The 19453-nt window shown below is 42.3% G+C and overlaps 1 protein-coding gene across 1 annotated transcript; it reads left to right on the top strand.

Annotated features, from left to right (window-relative positions):
- Positions 1–203: 203 nt before the first annotated feature.
- LOC117360094 (spondin-2-like) lies at positions 204–18731 on the top strand. The gene is made up of 5 exons (XM_033943754.1): positions 204–519; positions 6895–7109; positions 7209–7644; positions 12022–12383; positions 18535–18731. The coding sequence occupies exons 1-5, from the start codon at positions 318–320 to the stop codon at positions 18580–18582; spliced, it is 1263 nt and encodes a 420-aa protein (XP_033799645.1). The 5' UTR covers positions 204–317; the 3' UTR covers positions 18583–18731.
- Positions 18732–19453: the final 722 nt, after the last annotated feature.

Raw genomic sequence — 19453 nt, 5'->3', positions numbered from 1 at the left:
ATCTGGCCCTTAGAAAATATGACCCACCGGTGCCTTGCAGATCAAATTTACTATACAGAGCACAGCTCACCTCTTACAGTCTTAACTTAGAAAATCCAGGAGGAGTCATTGATTTTTGTCAATTGTTAACTTAAATGGGAGTTTTAAAATTTTTGTGCCAAAAGATTTGTTTACCTAGAGAAGAGAGACAAAACAAGAGAAAGAGAGCAAAGGAGATCAAGAAAAGACAGGGGAAAGGTTACAAAGGCAAGCCATTTGAAAGCCAGTGTGATTTTAGAGTGAAAACTGTAACGATTGGGCGCTGAATACACTTCCTGATGACTGCAACAGGTCTCTTGAACCACTTGCTCCTGGTTTCTCTGTGGATTTACTTGTCTCAAATTGAAACTCTCGACAGCTCCTGCGGTGCTGATGGGTCAGCCAATTACTCAGTCACCTTCTCAGCACAATGGACCCCTGTCTCCTTCCCAAAGCAGTACCCCACCTACAGACCGCATGCTCAGTGGTCCCAGCTTTTTGGTGAGTATTCGCCTTCCAGCTAGTTCTTCCTGCCTTATGGCAGAAATGAAGTGGTAGAGCTGTGCTCAGTGTGTGAATGAGCACCCTTATGCATCCAAACTAAGGGGAAACAGAAATAAGCCCAGGAAAATCCTTTGTGCAGAGGCACTATGTGCAGTAACATTATCAAATACTCATTCGTTTTAGGAGGAGAAAATGTTTTGATGTTAAACAGTTAGGTTTCCGTATGCATGAATATCGCAGTGGTGTGGCCAGACTTGATTTTTAGGGGCAGACCCAAGGTTAGCATATGGGGACGCTAGGGGGCTCATAATCGAAAATTAAATACGTCTAAAAACCTGCCCAAGTCAGCACTTGGACGATCTAAAAGACAGGTCGTTCAAGTTCCGATAATCAAAACGGCTTTTTGGATGTATCTAGGGACATTTTAGGCCTTTGAATCCCGCTGTGCGCCCAGAGCTGAAAGGGACGTTTTTGGATGAGTGGTTAGGGTGGAATGTGGGCCAACCTAGACTTAGTCGTCCTGCAGGGTTAATCAAATGTTAGACGAGACTGCCTAGGCATAACTTATACGTTGTAACTTAGACCAGTGTTTTTCAACCCTTTTACACCTATGGACTGGCAGAAATAAAATAATTATTCTGTGGACCGGCATCGGTCCGTGGACTGGCGGTTGAAGAACACGGGGCTAAGTCATGAGCCAGACCCCGCCCATCTCTACCCAATCTCCACCCCAGACCCCGCCCCCATAATAATACTAATTGCACATCCCGTGCCTCATCTGGAAGCCTTCCCTCTGATGTTGCAATGTCAGAGAGAAGGCTTCCAGTTCAGGCGCAGGATGCCCGTAGGAGCCACTGCCTGTGGCTTTGTGCACCGAATCAGTTAGGAAGAGGGAGCTGGCTCGAAGATAATGCCACATCGATCGCACCGTGGACTGGCGGTTGAAGAACACTGTTTTGGGCCTGATGCGCGTGCTGGCCCTGTGGACCGGCACTGGTCCATGGACCGGTGGTTGAAGAACACTGACTTAGACGATGTAAAGACAGGTATAAGTGCCCAAAAGGTATTGAAAATGACCAGATAACCACTGCAGAGACAAAGTGCTCCTTTTATCAAGGTGCACTACGGGGGTTAGCATGTCGGACATTTCATCACGCGCTAACCCCCGCGGCAAAACAAAATAATAACGCCTCGTCAATGGAGGCGTTAGCGACTAGCGCGGCAGGCAGTTTAACGCACAGTATTCCGTGCGTTAAACCCCTACCGTGCCTTGATAAAAGGACCCCAAAGTAAAGACCTCTCACACACTCCCCCCGTGTTCAATGACCCCATTGCACCCCTACAAAGTTCAGAATAAAAACATACATATCTGCCTCTGGAACATCAGCACCTAGTGTAGGAAAGCTTAGAGGAGCTGCACAGAGGTGGCTTAAGTAGTCGGGAGTGGGCTAGTGAACCATAGAGAGGAGGCACTGGCTCCCTAAGGAGGCTAGAGTGCAGCTAAGTTTGGCTGCTTGTGTTTCAAAATTATATCTGGTATGGCTCCAGCCCATTTAGTAGATCAATTCATTTTTTCCCATCATAGACGTTCTACTCGAATAGCTACACTTTTTGATTTTCCATCACCTAAAGGTTGCCGCTATAAAAGATATCATAATTGTTTCCTGTCATTTCAAGCGGTCATTTGGGATGCCGATTTTCATCAGTTATTTTTTACATCTACATCATATCAAAATTTCAGGAAATTGTTAAAGACCTACTTATTTAGGAAATTTTTGAAAGATTGAATCTGTAGTCTACTAAATGTTTGCAGTACACTTCTCCCTCCAGATTCGCGGGGGATAGGGGCAGAGCCGGACCGCGAATGGTGAAATACCACGAATATCTTCTGGTCCGGTTCTGACCCACCCCCGCCTCCTTCCCGCCTTCCCCCCGGCATCCCAGCCTTACCTGATGGTCTAGCGGGCTTTCGGAGCAGGAGCAATCTTCCTACGCTTCTGCCCCGTGCAGATCGCTCCTGCCGTGAGCCCCCATAGTCTTTTGAGACTACGACGGGAACTCCCCAAAGCCATTTCCTATTGGCGATCTACACGGGGCAGGAGCGTAGGAAGATCGCTCCTGCCCCGAAAGCCCGCTAGACCACCAGGTAAGGCCGGGACGCCGGGGGGAAGGCTAAACTGTGGGGGGGGGGTTTCTTTTTTTCCCGCTCCCCCCAAAAATCGCGAATATGTGAAATCGTGATTGCCGGAACCGCAAATGGGGAGGGGAAAGTGTATTTATTTTATTTATTTATTTAAAAAATTTATACACTGCCTGGAGTCTCAGCTGTTTCCAAGATAACATACATAAAAATAACACATACATAACATTGTACAAAAATGTTTTCTATTTTTGTTAAACCGCACAGATCTGAAGGGTAATGCTGTATACAAACATAGAAACATGACGGCACGTACAGGCCAAATGGCCCATCCAGTCTGCCCATCCACAGTAACCATTGTCTCTTCCTCTCTCTAAGAGCTCCCATATGCCTATCCCATGCTTTCTTGAATTCAGACACGGTCTCTGTCTCCACCACTTCTTCCTGGAGACTGTTCCACACATCTACCATCCTTTCTGTATAAAAGTATTTCCTTAGATTACTCCTGAGCCTATCACCTCTTAACTTCATCCTATGCCCTCTCATTCCAGAGCTTCTTTTCAAATGAAAGAGACTCAGCTCATGCATATTTATGCCATGTAGGTATTTAAATGTCTCTCAATTAATAAATCATAGTGACAGAAAAACAAAAATATATGAAAATGTCACTCACCAACGGTGGACTCAATTTCTCAGATCCCTCATTCAATCAATGGTGGAGAAAAGGCCTCAATTAATTTATCACATAGCAATCATTGATGATTATTAAGCTAGCGTTGTTTTTGTCATTGGCAAAAAACTCACACTAAAAGGAATGTAGGGATCTAGTGTGATTCAAAACCCACTGCTGTGCACAGTAAAAAATCGTATACTTTTTTAATTTTTTGCTATTAGTTTTTCAAAAAAAGCCCATTATTCTAAAGGCGACTTTCAAAAAAGCCCATAATTACAAAGGCAATCTTCAAAGCAAAAACAGATGAAAGGTAGAAAAAGAGAAACTTAGCTCTGGTGCCAGAACAGTTGCTGTTACTTTAAACAGCTCCGCTGAGGGGTGGGGTTGGGGGGGTTTGGGGGGTGGGTTATTCTTGGCTTTTGTTGAGTATCTTTTGTCTCCGCGCAGAAACCACGTGGTAGTCCCTCTTGTGTTTTGATTTGTTCCTGGTTCTTTATATTCAGATTGTGGTTTACTTCTTTGTATTCTTCTTTTCTTAATAAAATAAAATTAAAAAAAAAAAAACCCAGCTCCGCCGATAGCAAACAAACTTTTCTTTTCAACAGCGTTCAGGGTTACAGCTCCATTAATGGCGGCAGGCCACAAACTCCTCCTACAGAATCTTGTTTCATCAACAATCCGATGGTTTCTTCAGGGATTCAAAAAGCAACTCCAGCTTCCATCTGGGCAACACTTGAGCTCACAATACTCAAGCTTGCTTAATACTCATCAATGATTGCTATGTGATAAAGTAATTGAGGTTTTTTTTCTTCACCTTTTTGATTGACTAAGGGATCTGAGAAATTGAGTCCACTGCTGGTGAGTGACATTTTCATATAGGTATTTTTATTAAAATGTCTCTATCATATCTCCCCTCTCCCACCTAGCCTCCAAAGTATACATATTGAGATCTTCAAGTCTATCCCCGTATGCCCTATGACTATTTCAGTAGCCTTCCTCTGGACCGACTCCATCCTTTTTATATCTTTTTGAAGGTGCAGCCTCCAGAATTGTACACAATATTCTAAATGAGGTTTCACCAGAGTCTTATACAAATGTTATGCTACTATGTTATGTTATAATGGGAGAAAGGTGGAAAGGGGAATTATGATAGAGATATTTAAATACCTTCAAGGTATACCAGTAGATACAACACAGGAGCAATTTCCTTTCAATTGAAAGGAAGCTCTGGAACTAGGGGGGTGAAATTGAGAAGGAATAGACTTAGGACTAATCTAAAGGAAATATTCTTTGCAGACAGGGACACGTAGAGGATCTCTAGGGGAGAGTTTGGTAGTTGGTCTAGAAGAGAAGACTGGATAGGCCATATGGTCTTTTTCCTGCTGCCATTTTCTGTGTTTCAGTGTAGAAATCACCCCATAACGAGCAATTGTAAAAGCCATTAACCTGGTTGTCTGAAAATGGCTCCTCTGGGCAAGGCTTCCAGATGTGCATGTCCTACTCAGTCACCCATAAAAACAAATGTTTTCAGTCTACATATGTTATGGTAGCTGATTTTGGAAGTGAAACGATGTGCATTGTTCCCCTTTGAAAACTGACTTCAGTGTACAAGAACTAAAAGCACTTGTGTATGTTGTAACCAACACAGGTTATTCTAAAATTGCTCCCATAGGTATGTGACTGACAGGACAGCCCATATGGCAATATCTCACCTTCTAAACAGGCTGGAAGTTCAATAAAGCAGGGACTGTCTATTCTGTATACAATACACCTTGTAATTGGTTGAGGATGGCCTGGGAGGGCTTCAGTGGCTGGGAGGGTGTAGATGGGCTGGAGTGAGCTTTGATGGAAACTTCAGGAGTTGGAACCCAAGCACAGTACCGGGTAGAGCTTTGGATTCTTGCCCAGAAATAGCTAAGAAGAAATAAATAAATAAATAAAGTTTAAAATGAACTAGGTTGGGCAGATGGGATGGACCATTCGGGTCTTTATCTGCCGTCATCTAGAAACATAGAGTATGATGGCAGAAGAGGGCCGGCGGCCCAACAAGTCTGCCCACTCAAGAACCCTCCCTCCCTGGGTTATCCATCTTTTAAGCATAACTCTGTAGCACCCCCACCTGTTTGTCCCATTGACTCTTGAAGTCGAGCACGCTACTGGCCTCGACCACCTGGCGTGGAAGGTTATTCCATCTACTGTGTTACTATGTTATGTTACTAATTTCTTTCTTTATTTATTCAATTTTCTATACTGTTCTCTACTGTTTTCTATACTGCTCAATGTTCTATACTGGATAGGGGATCTCAGTATAGTTTACATTAATTTATTCAGGTACTGAATCATTTTCCCACTCACAATCTATCTAATGTACCTGGGGCAATGGGGGGATTATCTTTTAAGGCCCATACAGATTCACTGGTTAAGAGATATTTTATTGTCCTCTGGAAGCTGCATACTATTAGGAAATTTTTTTATTTTATATCATTTAGAATTTTGGTCCAATCTTCAATCCTTTCAATATTGGATTATTGTAATGTTATTTTTCTGGGATCGTATAAAATAACCACTAGCTGACTAAAAATCATACAAAATACAGCTATTCGTTTGATTTTTAATTTGAAAAAACACGATCATATCAGTGTATATTATCAAAAGCTTCTCTGGCTAGAGGCTAGAGGCTTTATTTAAATTTGGATGCATTTGTTTTAAAGTTTTATTTGGTTTAGCACTGGCTTACCTTGTTTCTCATTTTAGTTTTTTTATTTCTAAGAAAAATATTTGTAGATCTGGTTGGTTTTATTTTCCTTCAGCAAATGCATGTCGTTACAAAAATTTTTTGGATAGGGCCTTAGCATTCCAAACAGGATTAATGAATCATGTTTGAATCTTCTTATTTCTCCATTTCTTACCTACTATCAGTTTTGAAAAGATCTTAAAACCCACTTATTTAAACAATATAATATACATTATTGACTTTTTAATATTATCATGTTGTCATAATGTTCTTTTTTTTATTAGTACTTATTTTAGTTTATATCGTGTTATCCTTATTCATCAGTTTTAATGCTTGTATTAGTTATTTAGATTTTTATTATGTATGATGTTATTTTTTTATTATATTGTATGCTTAGTACCTAATTGTGTAAACCGCTATGAACTGCTGGTTAGGCGGTATATAAAAATAAATTATTATTATTAAATGACTTGCCCAAGGTCACAAGCAGCAGCATGTGCTTTGCCCCCACAACCTCAGGGTGTTGAAGCTGTAACTTTAACCACTGGGCACACTCTCCCCACTAAATGAATGATTAGTAGTAGTAATGAGGTTATATAGAAGTAAAAATAAATGGAAACTCTCCTTGTGGAAAGTCTGATTTTTTTTATCACCCAGCCCTTAAAGGGAACATGACTGAATTTCCTCTCCTGCAGTAAAATTAATCTTACATTCCGCTGCTGAATCATCATCTCGATCTTTCTTCCTTTATGTCCTGTAGACCATCTTTTAAGTCCTTCTCCTCCAGGTCTTTAAATGCCATTAGCTCTTTTGTTTTCTCCCTAGGCTGCATTCATAATTCTGATTTTGAGCTGTGGGCTGAGGGCTCCCTGGTTTCCCCAGGGGTTCAAGTATTTGTAGAGCATGGCAAATCCCAGCTACTCATCCATGAAATTGAACGACTGAAAGACAAAGTGCAGACTTGGTTCCAGGCTGATCCAATTCTTACAGGAGAAGGAAATACAAGTATTGTCATTACTCTGGAGAAGTCTTACCCTTTAGTGAGTATAGGTTAAAGGTACCAATTGAATGTTGTATACTAATGTCATCATTATTTTGCTAGGCTTGGTGCTTACATTCTCTTTTGATTTCCTGCTTAGATTTCAGTCCTGGTGAAAATTATCCCAAGTCCTGATTGGTTTGTTGGTGTCAACGCTCTGGATTTATGTGAAAATGGAAAATGGAAGAATAACGTGCTTTATAACCTCTTTCCTTGGGATGCAGGGACAGACAGTGGATTTGCATTTTCCTCTCCGAACTTTGTTACTGTGCCTCAAGAGGCAGTCTTTCAAATAACCTCCAAGAACCCATCACACCCAGCTAATTCCTTCTACTACCCCAGGCTCGAAGCTCTGCCTCGACTTGGCTATTTGGAGCTCAATCTGCTACATGAAGAGAAAGATAATGAAACTCAGTATGAAGAAATGCAGGATAAAAATGTCACAATCACCGGAAGTGAGACACAACATCGCACTCTCTTGGAAGAAGTCCAAGTTACAGGGAACCAGACTGCCAGAGGAGAACAAGCTGCCCAAAGTACATAATGTTTTGTATGTTGTAGCAAAGACAGTCAGTCCAGTGTGGGTGTTCAGAGCTGGTAAAATCAGTCACTCGTGAAGACTTGTGCTGCACTTTTCTCACAAGAAAGCACTGATTCAAACATCTTACTTCTAAGGAATTGGATCTTCTTTTGTTTGCTTGCTTGCTTGCAGTGGTAGTAAGGGTGAGTGGTACCTGGAGCACTAGTGCCTCTTCCCCACCCACTCCTGTCACTTGTGCGCCCCTTCCCTTCATCCCGCACCTTTTTAACTTCTCTGGCGTGAGCAGCATGCCCGCATCGGTGTCGGCTCACCCTTTGACGTCACTTCCTGGGTGCGGGGACCCGGAAGTGATGTCAGAGAGAACACCGATGCTGACACGGGCAGCAACCTCACGCCGGGGAAGTAATAAAGGTACGGGAAGGCAAGGAGTGCACGGCAAGGAGAGAAGCGGAGGGGGGGCAGAGAAGAGAAGGGGTGCCACGCCCATAGCAAGACAGTACCCAGGGTGGATTTCCCCCTCCCTCATCCCCCCTTATTATGCCAATATTTGTTTGTTTTTGGTAAATTAAGGGCTGTAGTTTAGGACCAGAGAGTCTCACTGAAATATTTCCAATGTACTGTAAAGTATGAAGATATTAGGTAGAGTTAAGTGATTGGGCAGATCATGCTTTCTGCCACTAATTCATGGTCCCCATATACACTATTCTGCCCTGTCCAAAGCTCCTTTGGAAGATGGAAATAATTTTGGGGATGATTTTTTTTTTTCTTGTTGGAAATAGGCTAAAGATCCTAGTGATATTCTTCCATGTCTAAAGAAAGAGACTTTTACTGATATGTCGAGAGTCAATCTTCTGTCTGAATGTCTTGTAAATTATCCAGGAGCCCTGAATGTTACATTGAGCACTAAAAGAAAATCTTTCTCTGAGGGTTGGGATTCGATTAGAGCAGGGGTAGGGGACGAGAGCCACAATCTAATCAGATTTTCAGAATTTCCCCAATGAATATGCATGAGATCTATTTACATACAATATTAGCCCACATTAAGGGAGAAATTAAGAATATCAAAAGTAAATACGTTACAGAAATTAAAGAGAAAATATCATCTTTCTCAAAGCACTCCTTTTACTAAAGTGCACCAATGGAGTTAGAGCATGATAATGATTAGCAGATGCTAAATGCTAAGAAGCCCAGAGGAATAAAGGCCCCTATTCTATAAGACACCTAAAGTTAGGCGTTCAAATCAACTTGTCTAGCCGATTTAGGTGCCTAACTTAATTACTCAGTTAGCTTAATTGGCACTGATAACAAGCTTCATGGGCTCAACCATTGCAGAACTTTTTCCGATTTTTTTCAGGAAAAGTTCTGTTTTCTCTACAATGTGGGGGGTTGCACCCCACACTCCCCCCCAATGCGAACACTATGCATTAAAGTGGGGGGGGGGTTCCCCCCCCATTAGAGCTCTTTAAGGATAAGTTTTTCGGCAGCGCGCTTCTTTCTTGCACTGTGCTGGATTGTCGGCGCGCTGGTGTTTGGCATGCGATTATCCCGTCACCGGCTTTAATTATAATTAATTGCTAGTTGGGCCTCTAAATTGGTAGGCACTTACCAGTTTTGGCTAGGCACCTAGCTCGAAGCACATACCAGAAGGTGGGCTTGGTTAAGGGCAGATTGTGGGTGGATCTTTGGCGTGTTTTCCGTGTAAGTTGAGACAACAAGAACAGAAGCCAACCACACCCAATTCTGGGGAAAAACCCTTTTTACCCTTTTCCTTTTCAAGTCGCCTAGAGCCTGTTTAAGTTTGTGCAAAGGAAAAGGAGGTGGCAGACAGACTAAACATGTTCTTCTCGTTGGTCGTTACAAGAGAAGACACATCCAATGTGCCGGAACTGGAAAAAATCTTCAAGGGGGATCAAGAGGGAAAATTATCATGAATGGAGGTAAGCCTCGATGACGTACTCAAACAGATAGATAGATTAAAAACTGACAAATCTCCGGGCCCAGACAGAATCCACCCGAGAATACTGAAAGAGCTCAGAGACGAAACAGAGGAGTTACTGCGGCAGATTTGTAACCTATCCTTGAGAACAGGGGTAATCCCGGAGGACTGGAGGATAGCGAATGTTACACCTATCTTCAAAAAGGGATCGAGAGGCGACCCAGGGAACTACAGGCCGGTGAGCTTAACCTCAGTTCCTGGGAAGATGGCCGAATCATTGATCAAGGAAAGTATCAATGAGCATTTAGAAAAAAATAATTTGATGAGAAAAAAGCCAACATGGTTTCTGTAAAGGAAGATCATGCCAAACAAACCTACTGCATTTCTTTGAGGGGATAAGCGAACAATTGGACAAGGGTGACCCCATAGACATCATATATCTGGATTTCCCAAAAGCCTTCGACAAGGTACCTCATGAGCGCCTACTAAGAAAACTATGAAGCCACGGGGTGGTAGGGGACATGCGCAGATGGATCAGGAACTGGCTGGCGGACAGGAAACAGAGGGTAGGAGTTAAGGGACACTACTCTTACTGGAAAGGGGTCACAAGAGTTGTGTCACAGGGGTCAGTGTTAGGACCGCTGCTGTTCAATATATTCATAAATGACCTGGAAACAGGGACGAAGTGCAAAGTTATAAAATTCACAGACGACACAAAACTCTCCAGTAGGGTCAGAACCATTGAGGAATGCAAAGAACTACAAAGAGACCTGAACAAACTGAGCGAGTGGGCAAAAAGATGGCAGATGAGCTTCAACGTAGAGAAATGTAAAGTCTTGCATATAGGGAAAGGGAACCCGATGTACAGCTATACGATGGGAGGGAGGGTACTGGGGGAAGGCAACCTAGAAAGAGACTTGGGGGTATTGGTGGATAAAACAATGAAGCTGGCGGGGCAATGTGCAGCGGCCTCAAAGAAAGCGAACAAAATGTTGGGCATTATCAAAAAAGGTAGCACTACCAGAATGAAGGAAGTTATTCTACCACTGTATCGGGCGATGGTGCGCCTGCATCAGGAATACTGCATCCAATACTGGTCGCCGTACCTTAAGAAGGATATGGCGATACTCGAGAGGGTCCAGAGAAAAGCGACAAGGATGATAAATGGCATGGAAAACCTTTCGTATGCGGAAAGGCTGGAGAAGCTGGGGCTCTTCACCCTGGAAAAGCGGAGACTTAGAGGCGACATGATAGAGACTTATAAAATCATGAAAGGCATAGAGAAGGTGGAGAGGGACAGATTCTTCAGACTAGTGGAGACAACAAAAACAAGAGGGCATTCAGAAAAATTGAAGGGAGACAGATTCAAAACGAATGCTAGGAAGTTCTTCTTTACTCAGAGGGTTGTGGACACCTGGAATGCGCTCCCAGAGGAGGTGATAGCACAGAGTACAATATTGGGTTTCAAAAAGGGATTGGATGACTTCCTGAAGGAGAAGGGGATTGAAGGGTACAGATAGAGGGTAACTATACAGGATAGTAAATGAATAGGGAATAAACGATTTGGGTGAACGATCACTTGCAGGTCATGGACCTGATGGGCCGCCGTGGGAGAGGACTGCTGGGCACGATAGACCCCTGGTCTGACCCGGCAGAGGCAATGCTTATGTTCTTATGTTAAACATAAGGACATTCTTCTTCACACAGAGAGTGATAGAAAACTGGAACGCTCTTCCGGAGGCCGTTATAGGGGAAAACATCCTCCAGGGATTCAAGAAAAGGTTAGATAAGTTCCTGCTGAACCAGAACTTACGCAGGTAAGGCTAGACTCAAATAGGGCACTGGTCTTTGACCTAAGGGCCGCCGCGTAAGCGGACTGCTGGGCATGATGGACCACTGATCTGACCCAGCAGCAGCAATTCTTATGTTCTTAGATTGCTAAAAAAAAAGTGCCTAAATTATAGCATTCCATAACTGGTATGCACACTGTCCACATTTCATCCAGACTCTACCAACATATATCCCCATCTTCAAACCACGCGCCATTTTACAGAATGGCGCAAAGCCAGAATATTGACATTTTCATGTATCTGTGTACATATATACTGATATCTGGCCATTTACATGGATTCTTGTTGGCTAAAGAAAGGCTGGTGTCCTCTTTATAAAACTGTTCCCTTTATGTATAAAGAAACCAAAGCTTCATGAGCCTTACTGTCTTGGAGCTTAGCAGGACAGCAGTCAAAATCATGATGTCAGGAGATCATGAGGTAGGATGCAACTGAATAAAACATACAAGTTTATATCAAAAGACCCATGACTGTATATAGAGCCGTTTCTTTCCTAGTTTTGTTTGTTTGTCTCTTAAGCACTCGCTTGGCATATGGGAATGCTATTGGAAACACATCTAGTTGTTTTCTTCCTTCTGTTTTTCAGGTGTTAGATCTACCCCCCTAGACTGTGAAGTTTCCATGTGGTCATCATGGGGGCTTTGTAACCAGCTATGTGGGAAAGGTACCAGGGAAAGAACACGGTTCATTGTTGTTCACCCAGCCAACGATGGCGAGCCATGCCCCAGCCTGCTGGAAAAGGAGGATTGTGAAGAACCAGCATGTCCATCAAAAGCACCCCCAGTCAACAGGAATATAAGCACAGATTCTACGCCACAAAAGAGGGTGATCTTCAAACGTATAACCAATAATAACACCAGGGTGATCTTCAAACGTATAACCAATAATAGCACCAGACGTATTATAAAAAGAAAAAAAAAACCCGTCTACCACCAAGCAAGAATACAGGTACTTTTTCAAATTGTATTATTTTCCCCCAACATTCACATACAATATGTACCACCTGAACCTACTTGGTAAAAGGCCTGCACTCTGAGCTGCATTCAAGCAGATGAATTATCCTGGCCTTCCATGCCATAGTGGATCCTAAGCCTGCCTAAAGCTGAAGAAGGTACAGCTTGCTGGGGGAGGGGGGGCTTTGGAGTCCTCTCCCAAATTTCTGACCCAGGCCCAGAAGGTCTATCACTGGCCCTGCCATATTCTAGGATATTGGTGGAAAAATTATTTATATATATACAGTATATATATTGAAGAGGCTGTCTGAGTCTGAGATCTGGGCTGTAGGATATAGTCAGTCTTTCCTCTGATACTCCATACTTCTCACAGGAACTATCACCTTCAAAGTCTGAAAGAGTATACTACTGCCTCCAAAATTGCTGCCCTGTTAGATATACCTAAAGGGATCACGCCAAGCGGCACCTAAGCAGACGTAGGTGTCTTAGACATAGGCGCCACTCCACTAAGTCAGCTTTTCACTCACCTAATTCGGCGGTGCCTATGTCGGATGCCTATTGTTGCCTAAGTCAACTACGCCTACTTTTTAACATAGGCATTGTTAGACGTTCTTAGGCAAGGGAGGGTGCCTTCACTTAGGCATCGCTAGGCATCCAAAGTGTTTGGCACCGAACTCTTAAATTGTTTAAATAATTTTTTTTTTTGATTTACCACACCGATTAAGCCAATTAAAAAAAAATATAAATTAGGTGTGGTACCCAAACTTAGGCATCACTAATGTAGGCACCGTTATAAAAAAAATTCCCCAGTTAGTGCCAGGCCATATCTGAATACCAGCACTGAATATTTGGGCATTTGGCAGCTGTCGACCCTTAACTGGGTGCCAGCAATATTCAGACTGGTATTCAGTCACCTACCCAGATAAAGTTAGGACAGCCTAATTAGCGGACTGAATATTGTTGCTAATGAGTAACTCCCAACTTTTCTCAGAATCTGTTCGCTGACCACCCTAGCGACGTCTGGATAGAGCTGAGGTAGTTTGCTCAGATTTCAGAGCAGCTCCTGCCTCGATAAGTCAGTGAACATTGGTGTTCTTGTGGAGTCTGCCTTTGAGTATGAAGCCAGAAGTTCATGCGATGATTAAAAGTGCTTTAAAAAAAAAAAAAAAAAAAATCTTTATTAATTTTCAAAACTTATAAAAAGTGCAACAATTGTACATTCAAAAATATCAAATAACAGCACTTATATTCTTGCAAACAATTGAGACAAATTAACCTATCCCCTCCCACCCCCCGGATGTGTATAGAATCATAGGGCTCCTTTTACGAAGGTGTGCTAGGGTTTTTAGCGCTATAGCGCAAGTAGCTGAAAATCTACCACCTTCTATAAAGGAGACGGTAGTGGTTAGCGCGCTCGGGAATTTAACGCGCACTATTGCGCACGTTAAGGCCCTAGCGCACCTTTGTTAAAAGAGCCCATAGTAAATCTAGCATCTAAGGATTTAATCATTCTGCTGCTTGACAAATGCCTCCAGTGGACTCCAAATCTCTTTGAACCTCTTACTCTTTCCAGATTGATCTGCTATCATCCTTTCATATCTATAGTATAAACAAAGTGTTTCCCACTAAAAAGAAAAATTCAACCTATCCCAATTTTTCCAATTTCTAGTTATTAATAGCATTGCCACCCCCGTCATTATAATAATAAGTCCATTTTGATATTTGTCAATTAGACTATTAAGTTTAAACAATGTCCCAAATAAAACCACGTCATACGACAATGGAATAGACACCTAATACCATATTAATTTTGCCTCAAATTGACTTCCAAAAATTGAGTACCAACAGGCAATAAAATAAAAGATGATCCAGTGTCCCTACTTGACGTTGACAGTGCCAGCATCTATTAGACTTGGAATTATCCAATTTTTGTAAACCAACAGGGGTCCAAAATATTCTATATAACAAAAAGAACCAAGTTTGTCTCATAGATGCTGACGCTGTACATCTTATTCTCCAAGTCCAAATCCGTGGCCATTGCGTAGCAGAAATATTCTGCTTTGTTTCGATACTCCAAATATCTCTTAAACTTGTTTTAGGGTTTTTTCCCAAATATTCAGAAACTAATTTATACCACTTGGCAGCCTGATGCCCTTGAAAATCTATCTGGAAACATAGACCCAGCAAACTATACAGATTTTTTAAAATTGCACCAGTCAGAGAACCCTTTCTGAATGGCCTATTTCAACTGCAACCATTTATAACCTTGAGATTTTGAAATATCAATAAAGTTACCATTTTTCCATTCAAAATTACATCATTCAGAGTGCGAATGCCTGCTTTTTTAGAAACAGGAATTCATTAGAAAGGTAATACCATTGGGGTCAAATGATCATTTTCATATTGTTCCTCAACTTTTTAACATTACCTGGCCTTTACTGTAAGCCCTCCACTGTTTACCTCACAAGCCTTGCAAATGATCCAGAACAAAGAGCACGTATATGGTCTCACAATGTTCAAAGTGTTGAGTACTGAAGCATCACCAAGTATTGCGTGGTGGTTTTTTTTGTTTTTTTTTTATTCTTTATTCATTTTTAATCTTACATCAAGTGTACAAATAATAAAACATTTGATATTAAATACATCGCTTGAATTTCTTTCTAATATAACATCAAATATATAAATTTATTCCCTTCCCACCCACCCCCCCCTTTCCTTTAACATTTAATCAAAAATATACAATATAAATATTCTTTTTCTTTTGATTAAACCCACAGTAAACTATAAATCACCCTCCTCCCCCCATTTGCAAATATACTTTCACTGGAAAATGGTGTCTATTCATTACAATAAGTTGTCAATGGCCCCCAGATCTTTTTAAATTTATTATAATACCCTTTTTGAGTAGCAATTATGCTTTCCATTTTATAAATGTGACACAACGAATTCCACCAGAAGGTATAATTTAATCTAGTGCAGTTTTTCCAATTACTTGTGATATTTGTGACAGGGGTCGCCATTCAAAATATTGCTTGGTGTTAATGATATATTGTCCCCCATCTCATTCTTCATTCACAGGGATCCTGTCTATTGGACATTCCTTTACTGAAACAGGTTGGCCTTTGCGAGACTAGAGATAGCACTCCTTTCGTAGATGGGGTTGGGGCTGTGGTAATGCTACCACTGACGTTTTGAAAAAGTTGTAGGGATCTGCATTTCAGAGTAGAGAATGACACGTTGACAAAATTCATCACCGTTCCCGTCCCCGCGGAAACCGCGAGAAACCATCTTCATGTCATTCTTTAAGGAGAGAGGGAAGAATCAGAGTATAATTGGGCACAACCACTGACCCTCAAGCTTTGCTTTGAAGAATGCTGGTGTAGAAGGACTGAGGTTGAGATAGACACTAAAGAATGACAGTCTCTGGTATCCAGAGCAGATATTGTGATGTCATAATGCCTCATTCCACCAGTGCCTAAGAGCCAATCACATCAGTGATGTCACAATGGCTTCATTATCCTTGGCTCACATAAGAATCAGAGTATGAATGGCCACAACCACTGACCCACAAGCTTTGCTTTGAAGAATGCTGGTGTAGAAGGACTGAGGTTGAGATAGACACTAGAGAATGACAGTCTCTGGTATCCAGAGCAGATATTGTGATGTCATAATGCCTCATTCCACCAGTGCCTAAGAGCCAATCACATCAGTGATGTCAAAATGGCTTCATTATCCTTGGCTCACATAAGAATCAGAGTATGAATGGCCACAACCACTGACCCGCAAGCTTTGCTTTGAAGAATGCTGGTGTAGAAGGACCGAGGTTGAAACAGACACTACAGAATGACACTCTCTGGTATCCAGAGCAGATATTGTGATGTCATAATGCCTCATTCCACCAGTGCCTAAGAGCCAATCACATCAGTGATGTCACAATGGCTTCATTATCCTTGGCTCCCATAAGAATCAGAGTATGAATGGCCACAACCACTGACCCGCAAGCTTTGCTTTGAAGAATGCTGGTGTAGAAGGACTGAGGTTGAGACAGACACTGAAGAATGACAGTCTCTGGTATCCAGAGCAGATATTGTGATGTCATAATGCCTCATTCCACCAGTGCCTAAGAACCAATCACATCAGTGATGTCACAATGGCTTCATTATCCTTGGCTCACATAAGAATCAGAGTATGAATGGCCTCAGCCACTGACCCGCAAGCTTTGCTTTGAAGAATGCTGGTGTAGAAGGACCGAGGTTGAAATAGACACTAGAAAATGACATGGGATTATTTCCCGCGGTTATCCACGGGGACGGGAACGGTGATGAATTTTGTCACCGTGTCTTTCTCTATTTCAGAGGCCATATCCAGGCATTGAATGAGATGATGTATATGCTGATTCCTTTCTGGTGATGAATACCGAAAGCCGACGTTGATGTAGATTTTTTTTTTGCTTATGCGTGCATTTCATTGAGCGCCTTTATGATTTTATTGCCATTTTAGGTTTTATTGTGTGCTTTTATTTTATTCTTATTATATATGTCATTATTATGATCCACCTAGATTTACAGATAGTGTGAAATATAAATAATTCTATAGCTCAGTGTCTCGCAAACTCTGTCAAGCCGCGGCACATTAAACATAGTGGTCCGGAAGTCCGTGACGTTGACACGATGATGCCATGCGCTTGCGTGACATCATCACGTCGACATCCGTGCATGCGTGAAGGCCCTCCAGACGGGCCCTGAGCCGCCAGTGGAGGGTGCCAGCAGGGAAGATACATGGAGAGAAGGAGAGGCGCTGGCCTCTTGCCGCGAGAGGCACATCCTATAGGAAGTCAGCTGGCGCCAGTGCCACTCCTCCTCCCCAGGGTCTTGCGGCACACCTGAAATCTCAGGAGGCACACCAGTATGTTGCAGCACACAGTTTGCAATACACTGCCATAGGTGCTTAAGTTAATTGTTTTAGTTGTCTATTAAGTACTGTGTTCTTTTTTTTTAGTTGATTCTTGTTTAATTTTTCTTTTACTGTCTTATTCTCATTTTTCTATTTTGATTGATTATAATTTCACATATTTATTTTGTTATTTTTCATTTTAGTCTTATGAAATCTTTTTTTTTTGGGGGGGGGATACTGGGGTTCCTTATAGTTATATTCTATGCTTCCTCTGGGGGTTCTTTATCTTTTATCTCCCAGGCACTTCGGGCCTCTTCTATCAAACTGCGGTAGCAGTTTGTAGTGCAGTGAGCCCGCGCTGCTCCCGACGCTCATAGAGTTCCTGTGAGCGTCGGGAGCAGTGTGGGCCATTCAGCACGGCTCTCTGCGCTAAAAACTGCTAGCACAGTTTGACAGAAGAGGCCCCTAGTTTAGATCGTGAGCCCAATTGGGACAGATAGGGTAGTTTTAATGTGCCTATTATTTTAACTTTGTTAACCACCTTGATGTGACAAAAATTGTTAAGAAAAGCAGTATGTCAAATAAACTAACCATAACTATAACTATTAAAAGACTGGTAATTGACCTTGCCGTTAAAAACAAATTAAGAGGAAAAAAGTAGGCGCCAGCGCTGGAATCACATCTATGCAGACATTTAGGGGTCCTTTTACTAAGGTGCATTAGCTGTTGTAACGCACGCTAAACTCTAACGTGTCCATTATAGTCTGGATGTGTTAGCGTTTAGAGCACGCTAAAACGGCTAGTGGGCCTTAGTAAAAGGGCCCCTTAGTGGTGCCGAACATCAAAAAACGTCATTTCCGACACCTACCTTCAACGCAGGCCATGATTCTTTAAAAAGCGCCGGACTTGGAGTGACACGTGACCGGCGCTATTTTTTCAGGTGCCTGCCAGTTAAGGTGCCACATTCAGAATCCGGGCCTAAGTGCTCCCAGGTTAATTTTGTTAAAGGTAACATTAGCGCGCACGCTGCAAATAAAGGAAACGCCCTAAAAAAAAAAGTGCTACATTGAATCTGGGCTTAGCGTGTGGGAAAGTCCCGCGTCACAACTCACGAAGCCCAGATGTTCCTGCACTTTAGTAAAAGGGCCCCTAAGTTTCTTCAGTGTTAAATCAATCATAAGCGATGGCTTCAGACATGTCTGTATCTGTGAATCACTGCCCCGTACGAAGTACCGTGTTCTTATTTATTACAGCGCCCAGAGAATAAGACGAGACCCGGATTGACCACTAACACCACCTGAACATAACCAGTTATCATCTTGCTTGGGCTGGAAGCAGGCAGTGGTAATTACAGAGAGCTATGGAGGAGTCATCCCATCAAGGTTTTCTGTTTTCTTTGTTCTTTTACTATGATACTGTACGCTTTAAATAAATGGACCGTGCCAAACAAGAATACGATTAGCAACCGGTGGTTTGCTTCTTTTCTTGCCGTTTGTATGCATATGCATTACAAAAGAATTTGTAGATTGGCTTTTTTTTTCTTTCTAGTGCATACAGGCTACTCCCTAATGGTTCATCCATGTCTACTGTAATAGAGAAGAGGAAATGATATATGATACATCTATCTGCCTGCATTCTTTAGGAATAAATCATCATAGGAGGATGGAGGGCCTTTTGCCTTTCTTCGTATAACCTCCAGAAGAGGCAGCTACCAGACAAAATGGCACCCCAAATAAGAATTACTCTTTCTACTTCTACTACTACTATTTATCGCTTTTATAGCGCTGAAAGGCGTACGCAGCGCTGTACATTTGGGAATTTACAGATGGTCCCTTCTCGGAAGAGCTTACAATCTAACTTGGACAGACAGACAAGGTTGGGGATGCAGAACCCAAGGTGAGAGGAGTTAGGCGTCGAAAGCACTCTCAAAAGAGGTGGGCTTTTAACTGGGCCTTGAGCATTGCCAGAGAAGGAGTCCGCTGTAGGAATTCGGGTAGCTTGTTTCAAGCATAACACACAGTAAGGCAGTAGGGACGGAGTCTGGAGTTGGTAGCCGAAGAGAAGGATACATAGAGGAGGGACTTAACTGTTGAGCTGAGCTCATGGGGGGATCATATGGGGAGATAAGTGAGGAGAGATACTGAGGGGCAGCTGAATGAGTGCATTTGTAGG

Source organism: Geotrypetes seraphini, chromosome 4 (genome assembly GCF_902459505.1).
Source record: "Geotrypetes seraphini chromosome 4, aGeoSer1.1, whole genome shotgun sequence".
NCBI classification, from domain to species: Eukaryota; Metazoa; Chordata; class Amphibia; order Gymnophiona; family Dermophiidae; genus Geotrypetes; species Geotrypetes seraphini.
This window is presented reverse-complemented; position numbering and strand designations above follow the sequence as displayed.